The sequence below is a fragment of the Uloborus diversus genome, chromosome 2, assembly GCF_026930045.1.
Source record: "Uloborus diversus isolate 005 chromosome 2, Udiv.v.3.1, whole genome shotgun sequence".
NCBI lineage: Eukaryota > Metazoa > Arthropoda > Arachnida > Araneae > Uloboridae > Uloborus > Uloborus diversus.
In genome coordinates, this window is record NC_072732.1 from 80,043,238 (window position 1) to 80,061,836 (window position 18,599).

The 18,599-nt window shown below is 32.3% G+C and overlaps 1 protein-coding gene across 1 annotated transcript in view; it reads right to left on the reverse strand.

Annotated features, from left to right (window-relative positions):
* The window catches only part of LOC129217126 (E3 ubiquitin-protein ligase MARCHF8-like), an 83,778-nt gene extending 66,799 nt beyond the window's left edge, over positions 1-16,979 (reverse strand). Inside the window, exon 1 of the mRNA XM_054851382.1 lies at positions 16,759-16,979. Within this exon, the coding sequence (XP_054707357.1) occupies positions 16,759-16,839 (81 nt within the window). The 5' untranslated portion in view covers positions 16,840-16,979. The remainder of the gene's footprint in view (positions 1-16,758) is intronic.
* Between the last annotated feature and the right edge of the window lie 1,620 nt (positions 16,980-18,599).

Here is an 18,599-nt window from a genome sequence, read left to right on the forward strand (position 1 = left end):
ACTTGAAACAGCACAACTGCATTTGCTATTTTCATTTAAGAGTCGCGTCAGAGCGTGCCACGTATCAGTTGGAAACAGAAAAATGGTTGTCTGGTTTTACTTTTTATCGTGATAAATTAATAGATTTTCTTGTCCTTTATATCCTTATATAATTCTCAGACTCTTTTTTGGGTCACTATTTCAAACACAATTTGCTCATCTTAAAGGTTTTGCACGAAATATTATTTTAGAGATAGAGAACACACATTGCGTTGAAGCTCAACTATCTTACCGTCTCTATAATAGAGCACGTGTATTTACAAAAGAGCCAATTAAACGTGTTTTATTTGAGGTCGCATTAAATTCTAATATATATATATATATATATATATATATATATATATATATATATATATACATGTGTTTAGTGTTGGCGGAAAAAAAATCTTTAAAATATTTTTAACTCGAATCATTTTGTATCATTAATATGTACAGATGAAGGGAAAATATTTGTACATATTGTTTGAATTTATTGTGAATTTTGATCAGAACCGAAAGTTTAGACGAAAATAAAGTTCCTTGCTGAATAATTTCATGATTTAATTAACGAACTTCGCATTTACTGAAAGCACATTTTTTATTCGCATAACGTGGCTTCAGAAATTAGCTAATAGTCCTCCAGGGGGGAAAAGATTTCACTTTATTTTGCAGTGGCACCAGCAACTATGTATTACAACTTCTAATAACTATTTACTATCACTTCGACTCACTCCGATAGAACTATTCTATTACGTGTTCATCGATCAAGATCTTTGAGTATTTTATTGTTGTGTTAGTAAATGGAAAGGTTTTTTTATTTATATTTTTTATTTTGTAAAAGAATCGTTTTTATTGTGACAAATTATCCTAAAATTTTCCACATTGACGCAGAGAAAGTTATCTTTTTGAGATGATTTTTCAGTAGTTGTAATTTGTCCTCTGAGTAGACCACAAACCAAAAAGCACTATGGAGTCGTACAAAGAATACTTACAGAGTAACATTTAAAAAGCGTTTTCATGGAGAATGCATGATAGTCATCTGTGTCAACGTCCGGTAATAAAAGAAGTCTGTTGATACAAAAAACTCCTCATCAATGCACATTGTTAGGCGGTATCTTCATGGCTAATGTTAATTAGAAGAAAACCACATGTTAAATAAATGATGGAAGTAGCTTCTGTGTATTTTTTCTCCTCCAGTTGTTCAGCTTGGTTTAAATTGCCTATTAAAATGTGCAACGTATCCATTCAGCGGTCATCTCTAAATATGTTCTGTTGGTTTTTACTTCAAAATGTTGTTTCATTTCATGTTTTTCGAATTCTGATTGGCAATTTGTTCAGTTCTTTCCGCTTTTTAAAGTGAACAAATCGTTATTATTTGAAAATTAGTTTGTTTCCTTATAAAGTTCAAAAATGCACGTTTTAAATTTTTGAAATTTAGATAATTTCTCGAACCAAACTTATTTCAATTGCAGTCATGATTAGTGATTGCAATACTGGAGTAAATAAAAAATACCAGCATTCGATATTTCTAATATTAATTAGGACACATTTTTAAAAAAAATACAGAAACATAGTCGACAATTTCTGTATCCAGTATATCCCATAGTGATTGACTGTGAAATGTCGGGTACATAACGGCAAATCTCAAAGTTTGTATGATTTTCAAAGTAAAAATACATGCAACAAAGTTTTCTATTGTTTCTACTCTCGTTTGTGTCTATACCATTGAGAAGGAATACTAATGGAGGGAGCCATCGCAAATGTCTCAGTGAAATAAGCTTGGGAAAAAATGTTTCCCAGGTCAGGTGACTTGTTTGGCAGGGAAGTTGTCGCGTTTTGGCACGCAATCGCTCTTTTGGCATTAAATATTTTTCAGACCACGCGACGGCGCTTATTATGAAGTCGGGGTTACAAATTAGAGCAACTCTGGCTCCAACTCCATTACCGCATAATAATAAATAAATAAATAAATAACGGATACAAATACAGGCCTATCATTCAAACTCCCTCTCCCTACTTCTTTCCGGATTTTAAAATATAATGTAACTGCATTTTTCATGTATTTTGATGTTTATTCCCTGAAATGACGGGCATGTACAAATAGTTTAAAGTGCTCTGTTATTGACTGAAAATTTATGGATTCATATGTATTGTAATCAATGTTTTGAAATGATTTCACACGCAGGCATACTGGTATTTAAATTGAAACATAAAAATAGCAAATCTTTATTCTTGCGCATCTGCTGTTCACAGGAGCTTGGCGAGAAGATACTCGCCAACAAAGCAAATGTACTCAAAATGCTTAAGAGACGTTAAAATAATTACTAGTTAAGTAAAAAGTGTTTTTATGGAACTAAAATGTTATTTGCACTCAAGATATACAATGTTTTATAACTTTTATAGGTAAAATAAGTACAAATATATAAAAATTATAGGCAACTGTGGAATATGTACTCGTTGAATGCATATAAATGTTATTTTTTCTTTATTTAGAAGTAAAAAACATTCGTACATGCTAGGGAAAAGTTATTGGACCTCCTGGTGTGGCTTTTTCCTCACAGTTTACAATGCTAGAATACTGCACTATTACTGTAAATCTAATTTTTCCCTTCTACAGTTAAAAGTTGTTATCATGCATGGCTTCAGCTAATGAAAACTTTTTCAGCGGTTACGGTCAACTCGAAATTGCTCCCCAAGTCACATGGTACTGTTGCCGTATCGGGATAGTAGGGTTGCACTCTCTCCATCTATTCCTTCTCAATGGTCTATACAGTGAAGCAAGAATAAATATTTCGAGATTTAGCGTTACATATACGGGACATTTCGCAGCCAAATACTACGGAATGATTCATACTTCAGTATGATAAAATATAGAAATAGAAACAATTCGTCATGTACAACTATCAAATAACAAAACAAACTTAACAATGAATTACTATTTAAAACATAAAGCAAGAGCTACCTTTCTAAAGTCAATAAATTTTACAATGGAATTTAAAATGTCTAAAAATATTTTTCGTACATTTTTACAACTGTTATTATTTTGAAAACATGCTTTTCAATTCCTTCTTCTAAGATCACATTTAAAAGCTTACGGGAAGTAAAGTATGCGGCATCAAATTCAAATCGAGATGAATAGAAACATCAATACTTATCTTGCCTTCAGATTTAAAAAAAAATTTGATAGGATAAAACTCATTCTAAAAAACTACTAGAGCTTCTGAGAAATCTAAATTAAATAGAAAATGAGATTTTAAAATGAAAACGAGGAGCAAGAAAATTGAAAATACGGTTAATTCTTTATGCCTTTTGCTCATTATTTATTCATAAAATAATCTCACATTATAGATTGGATAAATTTGCCAAACTGAAAAATCATCATTAGTCACTAAAGCCTCTTTGAAGTTTTCGTATCTTAGGAACGCATAGCAAACGCCCCGGAAAGACATATTTGAAGCTAAGTGCCTAAATAGCTCGGTCGATAAAACGTCTTTTTAATTATGCATTAGAAAACTTAATTATCACCCCATGAAATTCTGCCAATCAGGCTTATAATGTTGCGTCCGTGGTGCAAATATTAAATAGAAAATAAAAGACAGCAAACGTGATTTCGTCTTTTGGTAGATGGCCAGATTGGAAGGTGACATAAAAACGATTTAAATAAACAACTCGAACGGTGGGAAAGGTTTCAGTCGATTTGAAGATCTGCGAATGCATCAACAAAAAGAGAATAAGGAAGATTTATTTTTGGCATGAGAAATGCGTTGGTTCGCTCTGCTTTAATGAAAAACTAGAAGTTCAATGGCAGCACATTCGTCTTTGAATCAAGGTTTCGAGTTCGAATTCCTGCTTTGCTGTCATTGCTTTCTGAAACGAAGAGGTGGCAATGCAGTTTGTTCACGCGTTCTTTAATAATCATCAACTTACCTGGTAGGAATGTTTTCTGACTTTCTGTTGCTAATCGTCATACCATATCACTGAGAGTTATTATGATCACAGTCGACAGAGTAACAGTAACAGAATTGTGTCCCGCTGTATCACATTTGTTATATGTTTCATGTGACTTCTCTGCGACATCGCTGCATAATAAATTTGTGACCGATTACTTAGTGACTTTATGAGGACGTGCACCTCCTCTTTTGGTTGCACTCGAATGTTCCAAAAGGGATCTTTACACCTTTTTTGACACAAATTGGTATTAACTTTAATGCAGATTTGAGTGATATTATACTTTGGTGACACTTGACGATATAGCACAAAGTTTATGGTCGCCTTTTTTGTCGCCAAATTAGCAATATATCGCCAAGATGATGATAAACTTAGCAAAAAAATTCTTTGAAACTAATTTCAAGTTGGCGCTATTGGCGGTATTTAGCAAGTTATCCATCGAATCATATTGAGATAGTCGATATTTAGAAAATGAATCTCAGTAAAACACATTTTTGCATTAGTTTGCAATAAATCAGGCGTACAATTATAAAAAGTTCTTTTCTCACTCTAAGGTATTGTACTTTATTTCTTTATACACATTCCATGAAGCTTTATGCAATTTCAGATCACAGGCTCTAATAAAAACATCACTTTTCACAATTCAGTTATAAAAAGCGTTTTCTTGCTCACTCTAAGGTATTATACTTTCTTTCTGTATACACGTTCCATGCAACTTTATGCATTTTCAGATCACAGACTCTAATAAAAACATCACTTTTCACTAACATTACATCTTAAAGTTCAATTCTCTACGTTTACAATAGATTTATATGTAATAGGAAAATGTCAAAAAAGCTATTCATTTAACAAGTTTTGCTTCTTAGGCTCTTAGGCGCGTTCATAAATATACGCGCCCATTCTTTTTAGTTATTAAAAACATGCGATTATTTGATGGACGTAAAAAAGAAGAAGTGTGGGGATGACACCAGATATTTTTTTCTTTTTCGAAATGTTTTGCAATTGAAACATTGTTAATTGTTCAGTTTTTAAAGTTCGCTTAAAAGAAACAATTGATGAAAGAATAATTTGTTAAATCTTTGAAATAGTTGAACTGAAAATGTTCCTAAGAGTCAATAACTTGAACCGAAATCAGTGGAGCACTGTAAAGACTCTTAATTACGCAACCTGGTAAGGGGAAGGTCATTTGCTAGATATTATGAGAATGGAAATTCACGTGCTATAATGGCTATTGTTTGTAAAAATACAATACTTTACAGCAAACTAAGAAGGAAAAAAGGAAAGAAATTACGGTTTTACAGAACAAACGTATAGCGGCAGACTAGAAAATAATTATCAAATAATTGAAATAGTGAGAAAACACGATTCGTCTGAAATTGGAAAAAACACTTTCGAAACATCACGTGTAGCAACAAACGTTTCCATCACAGCTCTGAATGGGGAAGGGGGGGGGGGGGGTAGGGGGACGAAAAGAACGATTATTGAAATAAAAAGTCGAAACTAACGCCGTGACAGTCGCCGATGCATCGGCATCACGTGATCGTTTGTGTAAATGGAGCGCGAAGGATCGAACTTTTCGTTCATAATTGGAGAATGATTTGGGCTTGCCAAAGTTATCGTAAAATTTATGGATATAAATCTAATAAAAGATAATGTTTTTCGCTCTTTCTCAATTTTTTATTTGCTTTCCCACTTGCTTACAAAGTGGGTATGATATCAAAATCAAAAACATAATTTTTATTTCGAGATCAGCAGGTTTTGAACTACAAACCCACCACGCAGACTTTGTTTCAATGAGCCATGCTTGGTTCGAAAGAGCTACAAACAAATCCAGTTTTGGCAACTATTGAATATGCAAATTTGTCAGCCATTTACCTGATGAAATAGATATAGTAGAAAACGAGTTCAGAGATGATCATTTGACATAATGCTTAATTTCGTATATCTGTTTGTGTAATATTTTCTATCAATTTCTAATAAATATTTGTCTGCTCTTTGAATCAACAATCATTCACATCATCTACCTCAACTTCTGAAATTCAACAACAGTGCTAAACAACTGTGCCAATGTTAATCAACAGAGCACGATATTACAAGTTCATACCCACTTTCCCAGGTACCGGACTTCTTGGAACTTTTGATAGTCTGACCAAACCAACTTACGGAAGGTTATTTCCTCTTATATCTCATATTATCAATCGCTTCAAGATGTGCGGTCAGTTGGCGGCAACTTATGTAAAATACGTGCCAATTAACAATATTGGCATCTAATGACATTATCAGCTTGCAGAAAATGGTAGCATTTTTCAATGGGTAATCGAGTCAAGTATTTTACTTTACATGTGTTTTACTCAACATTTTGTCGAACTAGAATTTCCTTTGCCTTTACCTATTTAACTTGAAAATGAGGAGCGACGAGGATTGAAAGAACTCCAGACTATTTACCTCCTAGCAAAGATATCAGCATCCAGAAAGTACTTTTTAAAATTTAATTTTGCTATGCGGTAAAAAAGACTTAATATCCATTCACAGCCCACATCAGTATCCGCTGTTGTATAAGGATGCAGAAAAGACCAAAAAAAAAAAAAAGTGTTCCAGTTTCATCAATTTAGGAAACTAAGTTTTAAGACAGATACTTGAATTGTTTAATGACTGAACGTATTAAGCGACGCTTTCTAAAAAATGGAAATTACAAACCTGAACATTGAACAAGCAAACACTTGTTCAGGGGTTAACAGAGAGCTTCTGTATCAATGAATAATGATGTACAATTCGGAGTGTTAGAAAAACGATGGTTTGGGGGGTGGACAAGAGCTGTGTCTTGAAACAGTAATTTTAAAAAAAAGCAAATTGCCAATGAGACATATTTTGGGAAAAAACATATGTTAATCAGGAGCTATGGCTTCTGTTTTGTACATTATGCTGTTTTCTAACACTTTTCGTGTAGATAAAAGTTTTTTTATTTTTACTTTATTATGATGATAAAATTATAAGTAAAAGTTTAAAATTGTATCTTCTTTGTCCTCAAACCACGAGTGTTTAATTTTGCTGCTATTTTTTGAGCTTTTATTAGTTTCAGTTTCTTACGAATTTGCAAACGCATCATATTGAATTGAAAACCAAGCTCTTTACTTTTTACTTCTTCTTTTAAATTTAAAACTGATAATCAGAAATTCATTTATGTAACGCTTAATATTTTCATCAGATATGCTCTTCAGTAACAAATGCATTTTAACTTTTCATACAGAAGCGATACTATTTCAATATCACATGATAATATTCAAAACATTTTCCACATCAGTTCATGGAGCGGTTGACAAAAATACGAAAATCCCCGGTTTGCTGAAAGCATTTCACAAAATAGTTCGCTGGATTGAAACTCTGCGGTGCTCATTTTCCGGCATTTTTATATTAAACAGGGTTACTGTTGACAGAGACAAGCGGCCAGAAGAGCTCTAAAATAAACATTCACCCCCAGCTTGCTATTTTCGTCATCATCAAATCAACTCGCATGTCCCGCTTAGTTGCAGTAAACACGTCAAAAGCCAACGTCCCTTTTTTGATCCCTCGTATAAAAGTGGTGAACCTTAGCCTTGCAGAAATATCCCACTGGAAATATTTTAAACTGCTGTTGATCGCAAAATGTTTTAACCCCTTTGCTTCTTGAAAACTTTTTTTCATACTAAAAACAGACTGAGAAATCCAGATCTCTAAATTGTATGAAGCAGGGCATGTGGGAAGCTTCATTTTTCATGTACCATAACATTAAAAAAAATAATAATAAATTGAGAATTCATTCCTCCAGAATGTATGGTTGTGGGGTGTGTAAGAACAATATTTTTCATACACTGTCAGTTTTTTTCCCCTTTTTAATTTAAGTACGTGCTAGTCGACTGGTGCGGAACTCCGCACTGTGCTTCGAATCATTTTATGTGGCATTTCGCTCTTTAAAAATTTCAGAGAAAACGCAAAAAAGAAGGCATGTAATTTGAAGAATCAGCTACAAAACCTCGTTAAATGCAACGTTGTGATAATGTGATCATCGCTCACCTTTTGTTTGTACGTATTTTCAATGCAAAAATAAATATCATTAAAAATGTAACTGAGTGACTCGAGAAAACGCAGTAATTGTGAGCGTAAAAAAAAAAAAAAAGAAAAAAAAGAAAAAAAAAAGAAAAAAAAAACAGATTGTGGCAAATACAGTCCTATTTATGTGAGCATCTGACGGGGATGGAAAAAAGAGATCTTTATTAGCACGGATTTGAATTGGCGCTATTCTGATTAGCAGCACGACACTCGAACCAACCGAGCAGTTGTGCCTTCGTTTTCGAATGCTATTCATTGAAGCAATGTGTAATAAAAAAGCAGTAAAAATGCGTTTTTCAAAAAAAAAAAAAAAAGGACCGTCATGTTTAATCATTAGCCAGCATGATACGCTTTAAAATTATTCGTAAAAAATGGAATTTGATTAAAGAATGAGGACGATCTCGCGTAGCGATTTGAAACAAACGTTTTTTCTAGAAATAATAAACTAGAGGGTCATTCCATAGAAATGTCAACCTCAACCTCAGAAATGTTTTTTCCACAAAGCCTTAATTGTGACCTATCATTTCATTCAGCATACTTTCTAGTACATAAATCCAGTAACAGTTTGCAAAAATTTCATTCGGTGTTTTTCTTCTGGCTCTAAACGTGCGAGTTTGTAGAAAAGGCTTAGCATGTGCAAAAAACAAGCGTCTACGTTTTCTTGTGTAATGCAAAATGTTTTGCAAATTTTTAAAAGAAGTATGTATATTCTAAATGATTAGATGTTGGCCCAATAAAATTCAGTGTTATTTTTTCATACATTATAAGATAAGTATTTTAATTAGTTTGGTTATTTCACTGAAAATATTTACGTTACGTTAGTCACGAAAATGTACTATTTTTTGCTTAAAAACTAAACCAGATGATTGAACCAAACAGCACTTTTTATTTTCTTACATCTATGTCATATCTACTTAAAAAGGGCAAAATATTTATTTCAGTATCAGTAGATATAAAATAATTAGTGTGACTAACGTAACATTTGAGCTGTGACTAACGTAACCGTTTGCATGTCACTAACGTAACATTTTAAAAATGACTGCTAATATTTAAAACTTATTTAATTTAATGTACATTTTCATGAACAATTTTGAATATGCAGGCATTCTATATTGATTAAAAATATAAAGGGTGAAAAATACCAGTAAAATTACATTGTATAGACCTTCTGTTTACTTCGAAAAATACTTTTTTAAAAGTCTTTATAAAGATACTTCCAATTTAAAGAATTATTAGAAAAGAAAAAAGGTGAGTAAAGCAAATTGAGTGCTCTGCTGAAGGTGCATTCAACACAAGAATCCAAGCTTAAGAATTAAGTTAATAGAAATACAGTCTTAACAAAGGAGAACGTCTCTATTTTTTAGAAAATACATGCCCACCTATTATTAAAATGAAATAATGGATGCTCGTTGGAAAACATTTGAAGATGTTACATGATACAGTGACAATAAGCGCTGCTGCCATATATTTCAGAAAATGTAAGACTGATCATTTAGAAATTCAAACATTTGCGGTGATATCTGGAACTAAAATGCATTCTGCAAAAACGTTCAAATATTTTTTTTTCAATAATACATTTTAATTCAAAAGCATGCACAACACTATTCGTTCGATGAATCAGTAAACTTTAAAAATAATATGCCATTGAAAAGTACTACGGAGTTTCGACGATACCTAGTATATCGGCAGAATACTAGAATTCGGTGAAACTGTCAATTTGCATAAAGTTTACTTTTTAAAAGAGATATTTAGGAATTAATTAGCCCAAGAATGATGTTATTCAGTTTGTAAAAGCAGTTTTTTTTATCTGTTTATTTATTTATTTATTTATTTATTTATTTATTTTTTTTTTGCACATTCAAATTGAATTAATTGAACTGAATCCTTACATTCAATTTCTTACCCAATTATAGAAAAGAAAGTAAAGAGCCATAATGCAACACAAAGAAGGTTCCCATAAAGTGTAAAAGTAGAATAAGAGCAAGAAATTAATTATAAAATGTTTTTTATATGCATTCATTGTTTGCTATTCGATGGTTACGTTAAACACGTTACGTTAGTCACACACAGTTTTTCGTAAAAGTACCATTAAGGGTCAAAAAAGATTTACTGTCCGACCTCGAAAGCCGCGACTAGCACCGTTGAACGGTTCTATTTTAAAAAGGGGTGAGAGCTTGAGTAACACAAAAAAAAAGAAAAAAAAAACAGAAAAAAAGCCAGCTCAAACCAACACCTCAAATAAACGAATCCAACGGAAAACAAAACGAAACAAAAATAAATAAATCCCCTCACATTCGTTATCTCTCTCATCAATATCTCCCCTATTTTGATAAAATCGGAAGAGACCTGACGCATGCGCAAATTCGAGGAAGGTCGCGGTTTAAAATATCAAACAGTATCTGTAACAAATCTGTAGTATATTTTTAAAAATAGATTGTTTACCTCTTACAAATATATCGGCCAATTTTAAATAGTTTCAGAAAAATTTGCCTCGTAACATAAGCATTGTTTCTCAGGGTTGCAAAAATGTTACGTTAGTCACGATGCCTTTCTTTGGTGGAAAAACACCTGCCAGCGCTTATTTTGCTTCAAATTCTTGGTAAAAATGAAAAATAGTCACCTTGTACATTTTAAATCTGCATGTTAAACCAAAACACATTCATTTTTACTCCCGGTTTCATTTTTACCCCAGAGTTTGAAAATCAGCTGCGAATGTTACGTTAGTCACAATGGAATGACCCTTACATAGAAATGTATAATAACGGAAATGTTTCCGTTTTGTGCAAAATTTGCCCGTTAAGCAAAAGGTATGAATGTCTTCCACATTTACAGTCAAATCTCAACTTAGTCAGATTGTTAAGTCTGACTAAGTCAGTCAAATCAAATGTCAAATCAGTCAAATCTCAACTTACGCTAGGGATATGACTCCCCACTTAGGTTGAAATTTCGCGTTGAGGAAAAGAGTATCTATACGATTTTTTTAAATGAACATACCAATTATTTTAGACATTTGTAAACACCCCTCAAACTATTTTAACTCATTTCGTAACTTCATTTTTCCGAACATAAACGTAGAGAACTGAAATTGATAATTTACAAATCGTCACTCCGCATCTTGTATATGTTTCATATTGAAGAATTTTCCTTTAAAATGTTATGCTTCTCCTGCATTTTTTACCCGCGTTCATTTGCGCCCCAAGCCTGATCACATGTGACCCTCTATTGGGGCACATGTGAAGACGTTTCTTAAAAATACAATAAATTATAGAAATATTTTTTTAAAAATCCCCAAAAAAAAAATCCATGACACAAAGAAACGTTTATTCAATCATAGGGACATTTTAGCGCTGAGAAATTGATAATATTTTTTGAAAAATGAAGAATTGAAAAAAATTGCTCACATGTGCCCCTTTTCCCCCTGAATAAATACTAGACATGAGGCAGTGAGATGCAAAGAGATGTAAGTGGCAGGGATAAAAATTTTGAGATAACCAGTAGGTGAACCTCTCCTCTGTCCTGGGGCAAGATATGGTACTAGTAGCCTTGGTATGTGCTGTTGTGTTGCATGATTTAGAAAAAAAAATTCAATGAAAGTCTGCCTAGGACGTTATCTTTATAGTTGTTTTACTCAAAACTTGAAAATGTTCACTTACATCTCTTTGCTTCTCACTGCCTCATATGAGTGAGTACAGTTTAATCCTACTGCTGCAATATTTTAACATTTTTACAAAAAAAAAAAAAAAAAAGAAAAAAACCTATGGAATAAATATGTAATGGTATTAACTTGCTTGCTAATAATGAATTTTTATCGCGTATTCAATAAAGTGCTGATATTCTAAAAAAGTATTTAATAAATGCGTTTTATTTAGCAGTAAATTTGTTGATAATACTTTCTGGCAGTTATTGCTCAAATCGCAACTCCAGAGCTCGAATACGCTACCTTGTGGTAATTAATAATACTAAAGAAAAAGGTAAAACATTCCGTTCCACGTGTTTTCTTTGGGGAAAAATTACAGGCTTCAGACAGTTTGTGGTCTAATGTCATTTCAGAGGAATAGAAAAGAAACTTTCCCACAGACACGATGAAAAATTACTGTCATTCATTAAGCTTCAAAGCAAGTTATAAGTTACGGCATCTCTTTGTTTTACCTTTTTCATCCGCCATTAGACTGGCTGCAGCGCCCCCTGTAGTTTATTGGAGTTACGAATTTGGTATAACGTCGTATCGATCCTAAGAATGATTTTTCGGTAAGTAATTATTTCTCATCGAAAGCAGTGCATAAAGAATTGAACAAATACAAAAAAAAGGGGGGGGGGGTATTTCCGTTGTAATAGTTACTGAAACTGTCTAAGAATAGTGAGCGAATATATTTTTGATTCAGCAAAAAAAAAAAAAAAAACCTTTTGTTCAGTTTGTCACAAAACCTGCACTAAATAAAATTCGACGGAAGTAAAATCGTCTGTTATAAATAAGGTTAAAGTTCAGTTGATGAAAATTTTTATACAATTCTTCAAAAAAATTTTATTATATTTTTAGAAGTGCAGTCGTTTGAATTATTTTGAATCAACGTATGATCAACACTTTATTATTTCGAAGTAATTTTAATATTTATATTTTAAATACATGGAATTAACAATGCACTGAAATGACGATTTTGTTAAGCATGTCTACGTTGTAAACCATTTTAAAATGAATTTAGTATTGTTGAAAGTATCAAGGGATTCCGAATTTATCAAACTCTTCAATACTTCAAACTCTTTGCCCGTAGTTGAAAATGAAAAGGTCATTCGGTTCACCTGTATATTTACAAAAAATGGAGGACGAATTTCTCGCCAATTAGCTATGTTCATTCGCTCTCTTATTCCACGTCATGATAATTTCGTAATTTACTCGTCCATCTTATGTAAATTTTGCTCCGGAAAATGCTCTTAAAATTAAAATAGAAAAAGAATAAAATCAAATTTTCGAAAAATCGCTTCGAGATGCACACCCCCATGCTACAAACTAACTTTGTACCAAATTTCATGAAAAGCGGCCGAACGATCTAGACGCTATGCGCGACACAAAGATTCAGACATCCTACAGACATCCAGACAGAGAGATTTTGAGCTTTATTATTAGTAAAGATTATTAGTAAAGATAAAGACTAGTGGTACCCGCACGGCTTTGCCCGTAGTTGAAAACTAAAAGGTCATTCGGTTCACATGTATATTTACAAATAATGGATGACGAATTTCTCTCCAATTGGCTACGTTCATTCGCTCTCCCATTCCACGTCGTAATTTCTTAATTTTTTCGTCCATTTTATGATAATTTTGCTCCGGAAAAAGTTCTTAAAATTGAAATAGAAAAAGAACCACATCGAATTTTCGAAAATCGCTTCGAGGTGCACACCCCATGCTACAAAGTCACTTTGTGCCGAATTTCATGAAAATCGGCCGAAAGGTCTAGGCGCTATGCGAGTCACTGACCTCCTACAGACATCCAGAGAGAAAGGTTTTCCGCTTTATTATTAGTAAAGATATTGAGCAATATTCATTCTAATGAGCATAAATGTGTCTTTTGTGAGAATTGAAGAAAGTTTGAAATTTTTGTGCAAACGAATTTCATAAGAGACCTGTTAAGCAACGGATTTTAATTTTTCTTACAATTATTATTTTGAAATAAAATGTTTTTATATATAAACATATGCTAACATTTTGAAAAAATATTAGCATATGTTTATATATAAAAACATTTATATATTATATATTTTTTATAATGCTAACGTTTTGAAAAAAAAATAATTTAAAGCAGTGTGAATAGATTTGAAATCACCCTTAATACACTTTTGTTTCACAGATACAGGAGGATTCGGATTTGCGATACAATCAGATATTTTCTAGCTCCTTTGAATTTTGTAACATATCGGCCATGTAATCGATATTTCGAAACTGCTGAAGGTTGAGAATATTGCAGTTAAGTAGATGGAAATAAATAATAATTTTTGTTTACTTTAACTACGATATTGCATATGCAAACAAACTCTACTAATATTTTTATTCATATGTTTCTTCATTTGATAAACTAATGTTTCGCAGATCACAATATTTATCTCATTTCGCTGAGTATGGAAACGAGAATGACTGAAATGTATCTTTAACAACACATTACCTATAAATATTTTACATGAAAAATGAAAACAGTTTCCTTTGAATATATGTTATGCAATGTTTAGGTTTGTTAACAATTTCGTATATTCTCTTTTTCTTTCTCAGAGAAAAAAAGATGTACTGAAAATTTTAGGGCAACAAGTCAAATTTCTACAATGCAGCGTTTCTCAACCTTTTTTGACCCACGGAGCAGTGAAAATTTATGAAACAATTCGCGGGTTGGTATGAGTTTTTTTTTTTTTTTTCTTTTGTAAAAAGAAAAAAAAAAATTTGCATTAACTTGGTATTAAAAAATTGTTACATGAGTTTATTATAAGCTTTTTTTATGATTTACTTACTATACTAATTAAATGCAACAGTAATAATTGTATAGCAAGTAAACAACCCTTTTAGGGAAAAAACGAAATCTTTTAAAAATAATCGAATATTAATGGGAAAAAATCCGCATGAAGGCGGTATTTTTAATTAGGAGTTATTTTTTTAAGCGAAAAGGTAAAAATCTCCAAGCCGGACCAGTGGTTGAGAATTGATGGTATCACTAATGGGGTCGTTTCCAAAATTTTAAAAGTATTTTTTATCTGAAAGAGCATGCTTAAAAACATAGGATCTGACCATTTTTTATGTAATTTGTTTAAGTTCAATATTTTTAAAAAATTACTTAAATCGGTGTGCTTTTATTGTTTACGTTTCTGTCGAGTGTCATCACAAATGATAAAATGCCATTCAGTGTTGCCATTCGCGGAGAAAAATATTTAATTCGTATATTTACTCACGTGTATTGGCAACGATATGGTTGATAGCAAGCGTAGAGCGCAATATTTAATTCGCTTCTTGATTATCATAACCTGGAAACGTGGTAGAAAGATGCGCCAAATTTCATCATTTGTGACGTCATAAAGACCACGCCTTATTTTCAAAATCGGACATTTAAAAAAATTAATTAAAAAATAACTATTGGGAAAATGAAAGTATTTTCTGGGCCCATGTTATTTTTTTCTGCTCATTCTATCAATTTCAATGACTAAAAGTAGTACTTTTGACTGAATGAAACCACCCCATTGATGAAGCCCTAATATTAGAATTAAATCAAATCGGTTTCAAAATTTAATCCAATACGTTTTTCCATAACTATTCCATGGGCACCCGTAGGATTTATAGAGGGGAGGGGGTGGAGGGTAACTTTGATTTTTAAATTAAACTAAAAGTGAGTATATTTTTAAGCCATTAGTAGTTTTAAGATTCTTACTTGTTTTCATTTCTAACGTACTATCCTGTACTTTATGCTCTGGAGCAGATATATTTTTAACGTCTCCACGAGGAAAATTACAAATTCGTCGCTTAAACTCAGTCAAGTGTTTTTTCACATTTTCTATTTTAATATTCTGCATCGTGGAAAATGAGGCAAATGTCATGAGAGTTTTCAAAATAGTAAATCAGAATGTTTTCTTTCTGTTTTACTTTTGAATTCTTTTAATGCAAATCGTTCAGTATTTCCTAAATGTTAAAAATCTAAAAAGTACACTTCTTTGCTTAAAATACTATCTTCCTTTCCTCCATAGAAAAATAGTTTCTTTATGGAATTAGACATTATTATGACCTTTAATATTTTCGTATGGTTCACTTCTTAAAATTAATTTCATTCCTCTAAAAATGTCGAGGACTATTTTTACGGGGTTTTGAAAAAACGAAAGCCTTATTGCTTCCCTATCCCCTTTTGATATCACCCGTGGGTCATCCTCAGCAAAAATAGTACAAATCATGTCCAACACTGTTAATTACTTTTTATTGATTTTTTTAATTACTACCAATTATTTGTGTTTAACCAAGTGTCAATGGTTGTACATACGATATTTAACAAGGATTTAAAATGCTTTGATTACTCCGTGATGGAGTAAACATGGAGTACAACAGAGTGAACAACAAAGTCTTTAAAATAATAGTTCAAATCATAAAGAAAAAATGCATTTTCAGTCACAGATAAAACAAAACGGATTCGAAAAATAACTCACCTTACTTGCTCAGTGCTCAGTTTAAAGTGCCTAACTAAGCACAGAATTTATACCACTTAATTTTCCTTAAAATATTACGATATTCAGTGTAATTGTTTTATTTTCGAAATGGCACTGGTAAAGGGGACAATATGATCCATAGAAAATGTTGGAATATAAGTTTAAAAAAGGGGGTGTTTTTTCCAAGTTATATTGTTAACGTTATTTGAATGTAAAAGATATAATTTAACAGATATTTTATGCATTTAAGTACAAACTTAAACACATTTTAACTCCTGATGGTTTAAAGATGGTACACCAAATAATCTCTTTCTAGTTTCATGAAAAACTATTTTTATCATTATTAACTTTTTCTTAAATTCAAGTCATTCATACTTGATTATACTAATACACAATACAATGGAGAATCTATAAAGACAGTAGGATTACTACTTGAAGATAACTATTAATATTAATATAAAAAATTAAAAGTAACAGCCCCCATGCACCTTTGGAACCGACTTATAAGCATAGAAAGCGAGGCATGAAAAAAAGGAGGTCTTACCTTTTGCTCATACTTGACTTTCTCTTTCCCATTCGTGTTCTTTCGATCTGCCGGCGTCACCCGAATCTGCTGCAGAGGCATTTTTTCTCAAACGCCTCCAAGTCCTCATGTCAGGCAATCGGACCATCGTCTCCGCGTGGTTCCCAGCACTGCATCCATAGCGAAATCACAACACGCTAAGCCTTCTTCACTCCCGGGCACCCCATTCCAAAACAAATCTCGCAGGGAAACGGAAAACACACAAACCGAACATGGAACAACACACCGTTGCCGAAACTCCGAAATCCTTGAGCTCGCTTGGAGGTATTTCTACGGATTGTTTAGAAAAGAGGTGGAGTCGCAGGTAACAATGAGAGAAATATTGGATGTTGGTTTTAAAGGTGTATATATAAATCTCCTAGTTTCCGTTCCACTCTCTCTCTCCCGGTTCCCGTCCTGCGCTCGGTCCCGTTCGCCAGCTCGGTATCGTCTGAGGTGTGTTGTCGAGAGGTCGCGCGACATGTGCGCGTGCGCTTCACCAGCTGACGTCGGGAATGATACGGAGAGGTGGGGACCATTTCCATTCTGAACGAAATATGTGGGGGAAGGTTTTTTTTTTTCTTTTTGTTATTTTGGACACGTATTACATTAGGGTATCTGAACACGTTCGGAGTTTTTAGTAATGAAAAACTGTGTTTAAAAATATTTTAACTACATATTTTGAAGCCATTTCAGCAAAAATGTATACCTAGCAAACATTTTTCAGAATACACAAAATTTTAGGGAATTGCAATTAATTGGTGGAGAAATTTTCAAGAAAAATTTTAAAAACATTTTGAAGTAATTTTTTTAACACGGAATAACTACAACCAAAATAATTTACTGGCTCTCATCTAGCGATAAAATGAAAAAAGTTGATGAATGTTGAAAATTTATTAGAGCTTATAAAAGCATTTTTTATAAGATTTTCGGCAAATTTACTGCATTTTCATTTTAATTACAGACCATAAGTAACTAAACATGGCCTGTGTGATTATCATTTTGGTATATCCCCTAGCAGCCAGTTTAGAGACTAAGTGCAAAAATGGATGAAATTGGATGAAGAATATTTTGAGTTGCAATTTTTGAAGTGAGAAAATTTTACATAAAAACTCGTTTTGAGAAAAATGCGCTTTTAGTTTAAACTTTTCGTTTTGCTATATATTATGCAAAATACAATGTCTGCTGTTCAAATAATCGTAAAAGAAATAGGCCAGCTTTGTAAAGTCAAGCAAATGATTATTCCAATGGATTATATATTTAAACTAAATTGTGAAATTTATTCTAACAATAGCTATTTTAACAAGTTTTTTTTTAAGAACTTTTTCATGCAGTTACAGAAAATCATGGATTTTCTCCAATAAATCGAAATTCTATAAGCAAATTTTCTATCAATATACAGTGAGCATTCATTGAACGAAATTTGAGTCAGTGATTTAATGAATTATTTTTCTAGTATCGACTGCAGATTCAATGAGGAAAGGTGTAACAATTTCTTTTTGTTTTTGCCTTTAATTTGATTTTTAATTTTTCTGTATTCAGGTTCAAGGGTTCATTTATAAAGAAACTGAGTCCGTTTCCAGATCTTACGCAAAATTCAAACGCTATGAACGAGACTCGGAATTCCAAAACTGGACCACTCACATAACTCTATAATCCAAAAGCAGAATCTGACAATATCCATTGGTAAAATAATTCAGTTTTGTTTGCAAACTCCAATCAAATTTACGTGAAATCGATTTTTTGTTTTAATTGTATATTTAGTAGCTTTTTTCGCTTTTTTTATTTTTTTGTTGTAGTTAAATTTCACAAAACTCGATAAG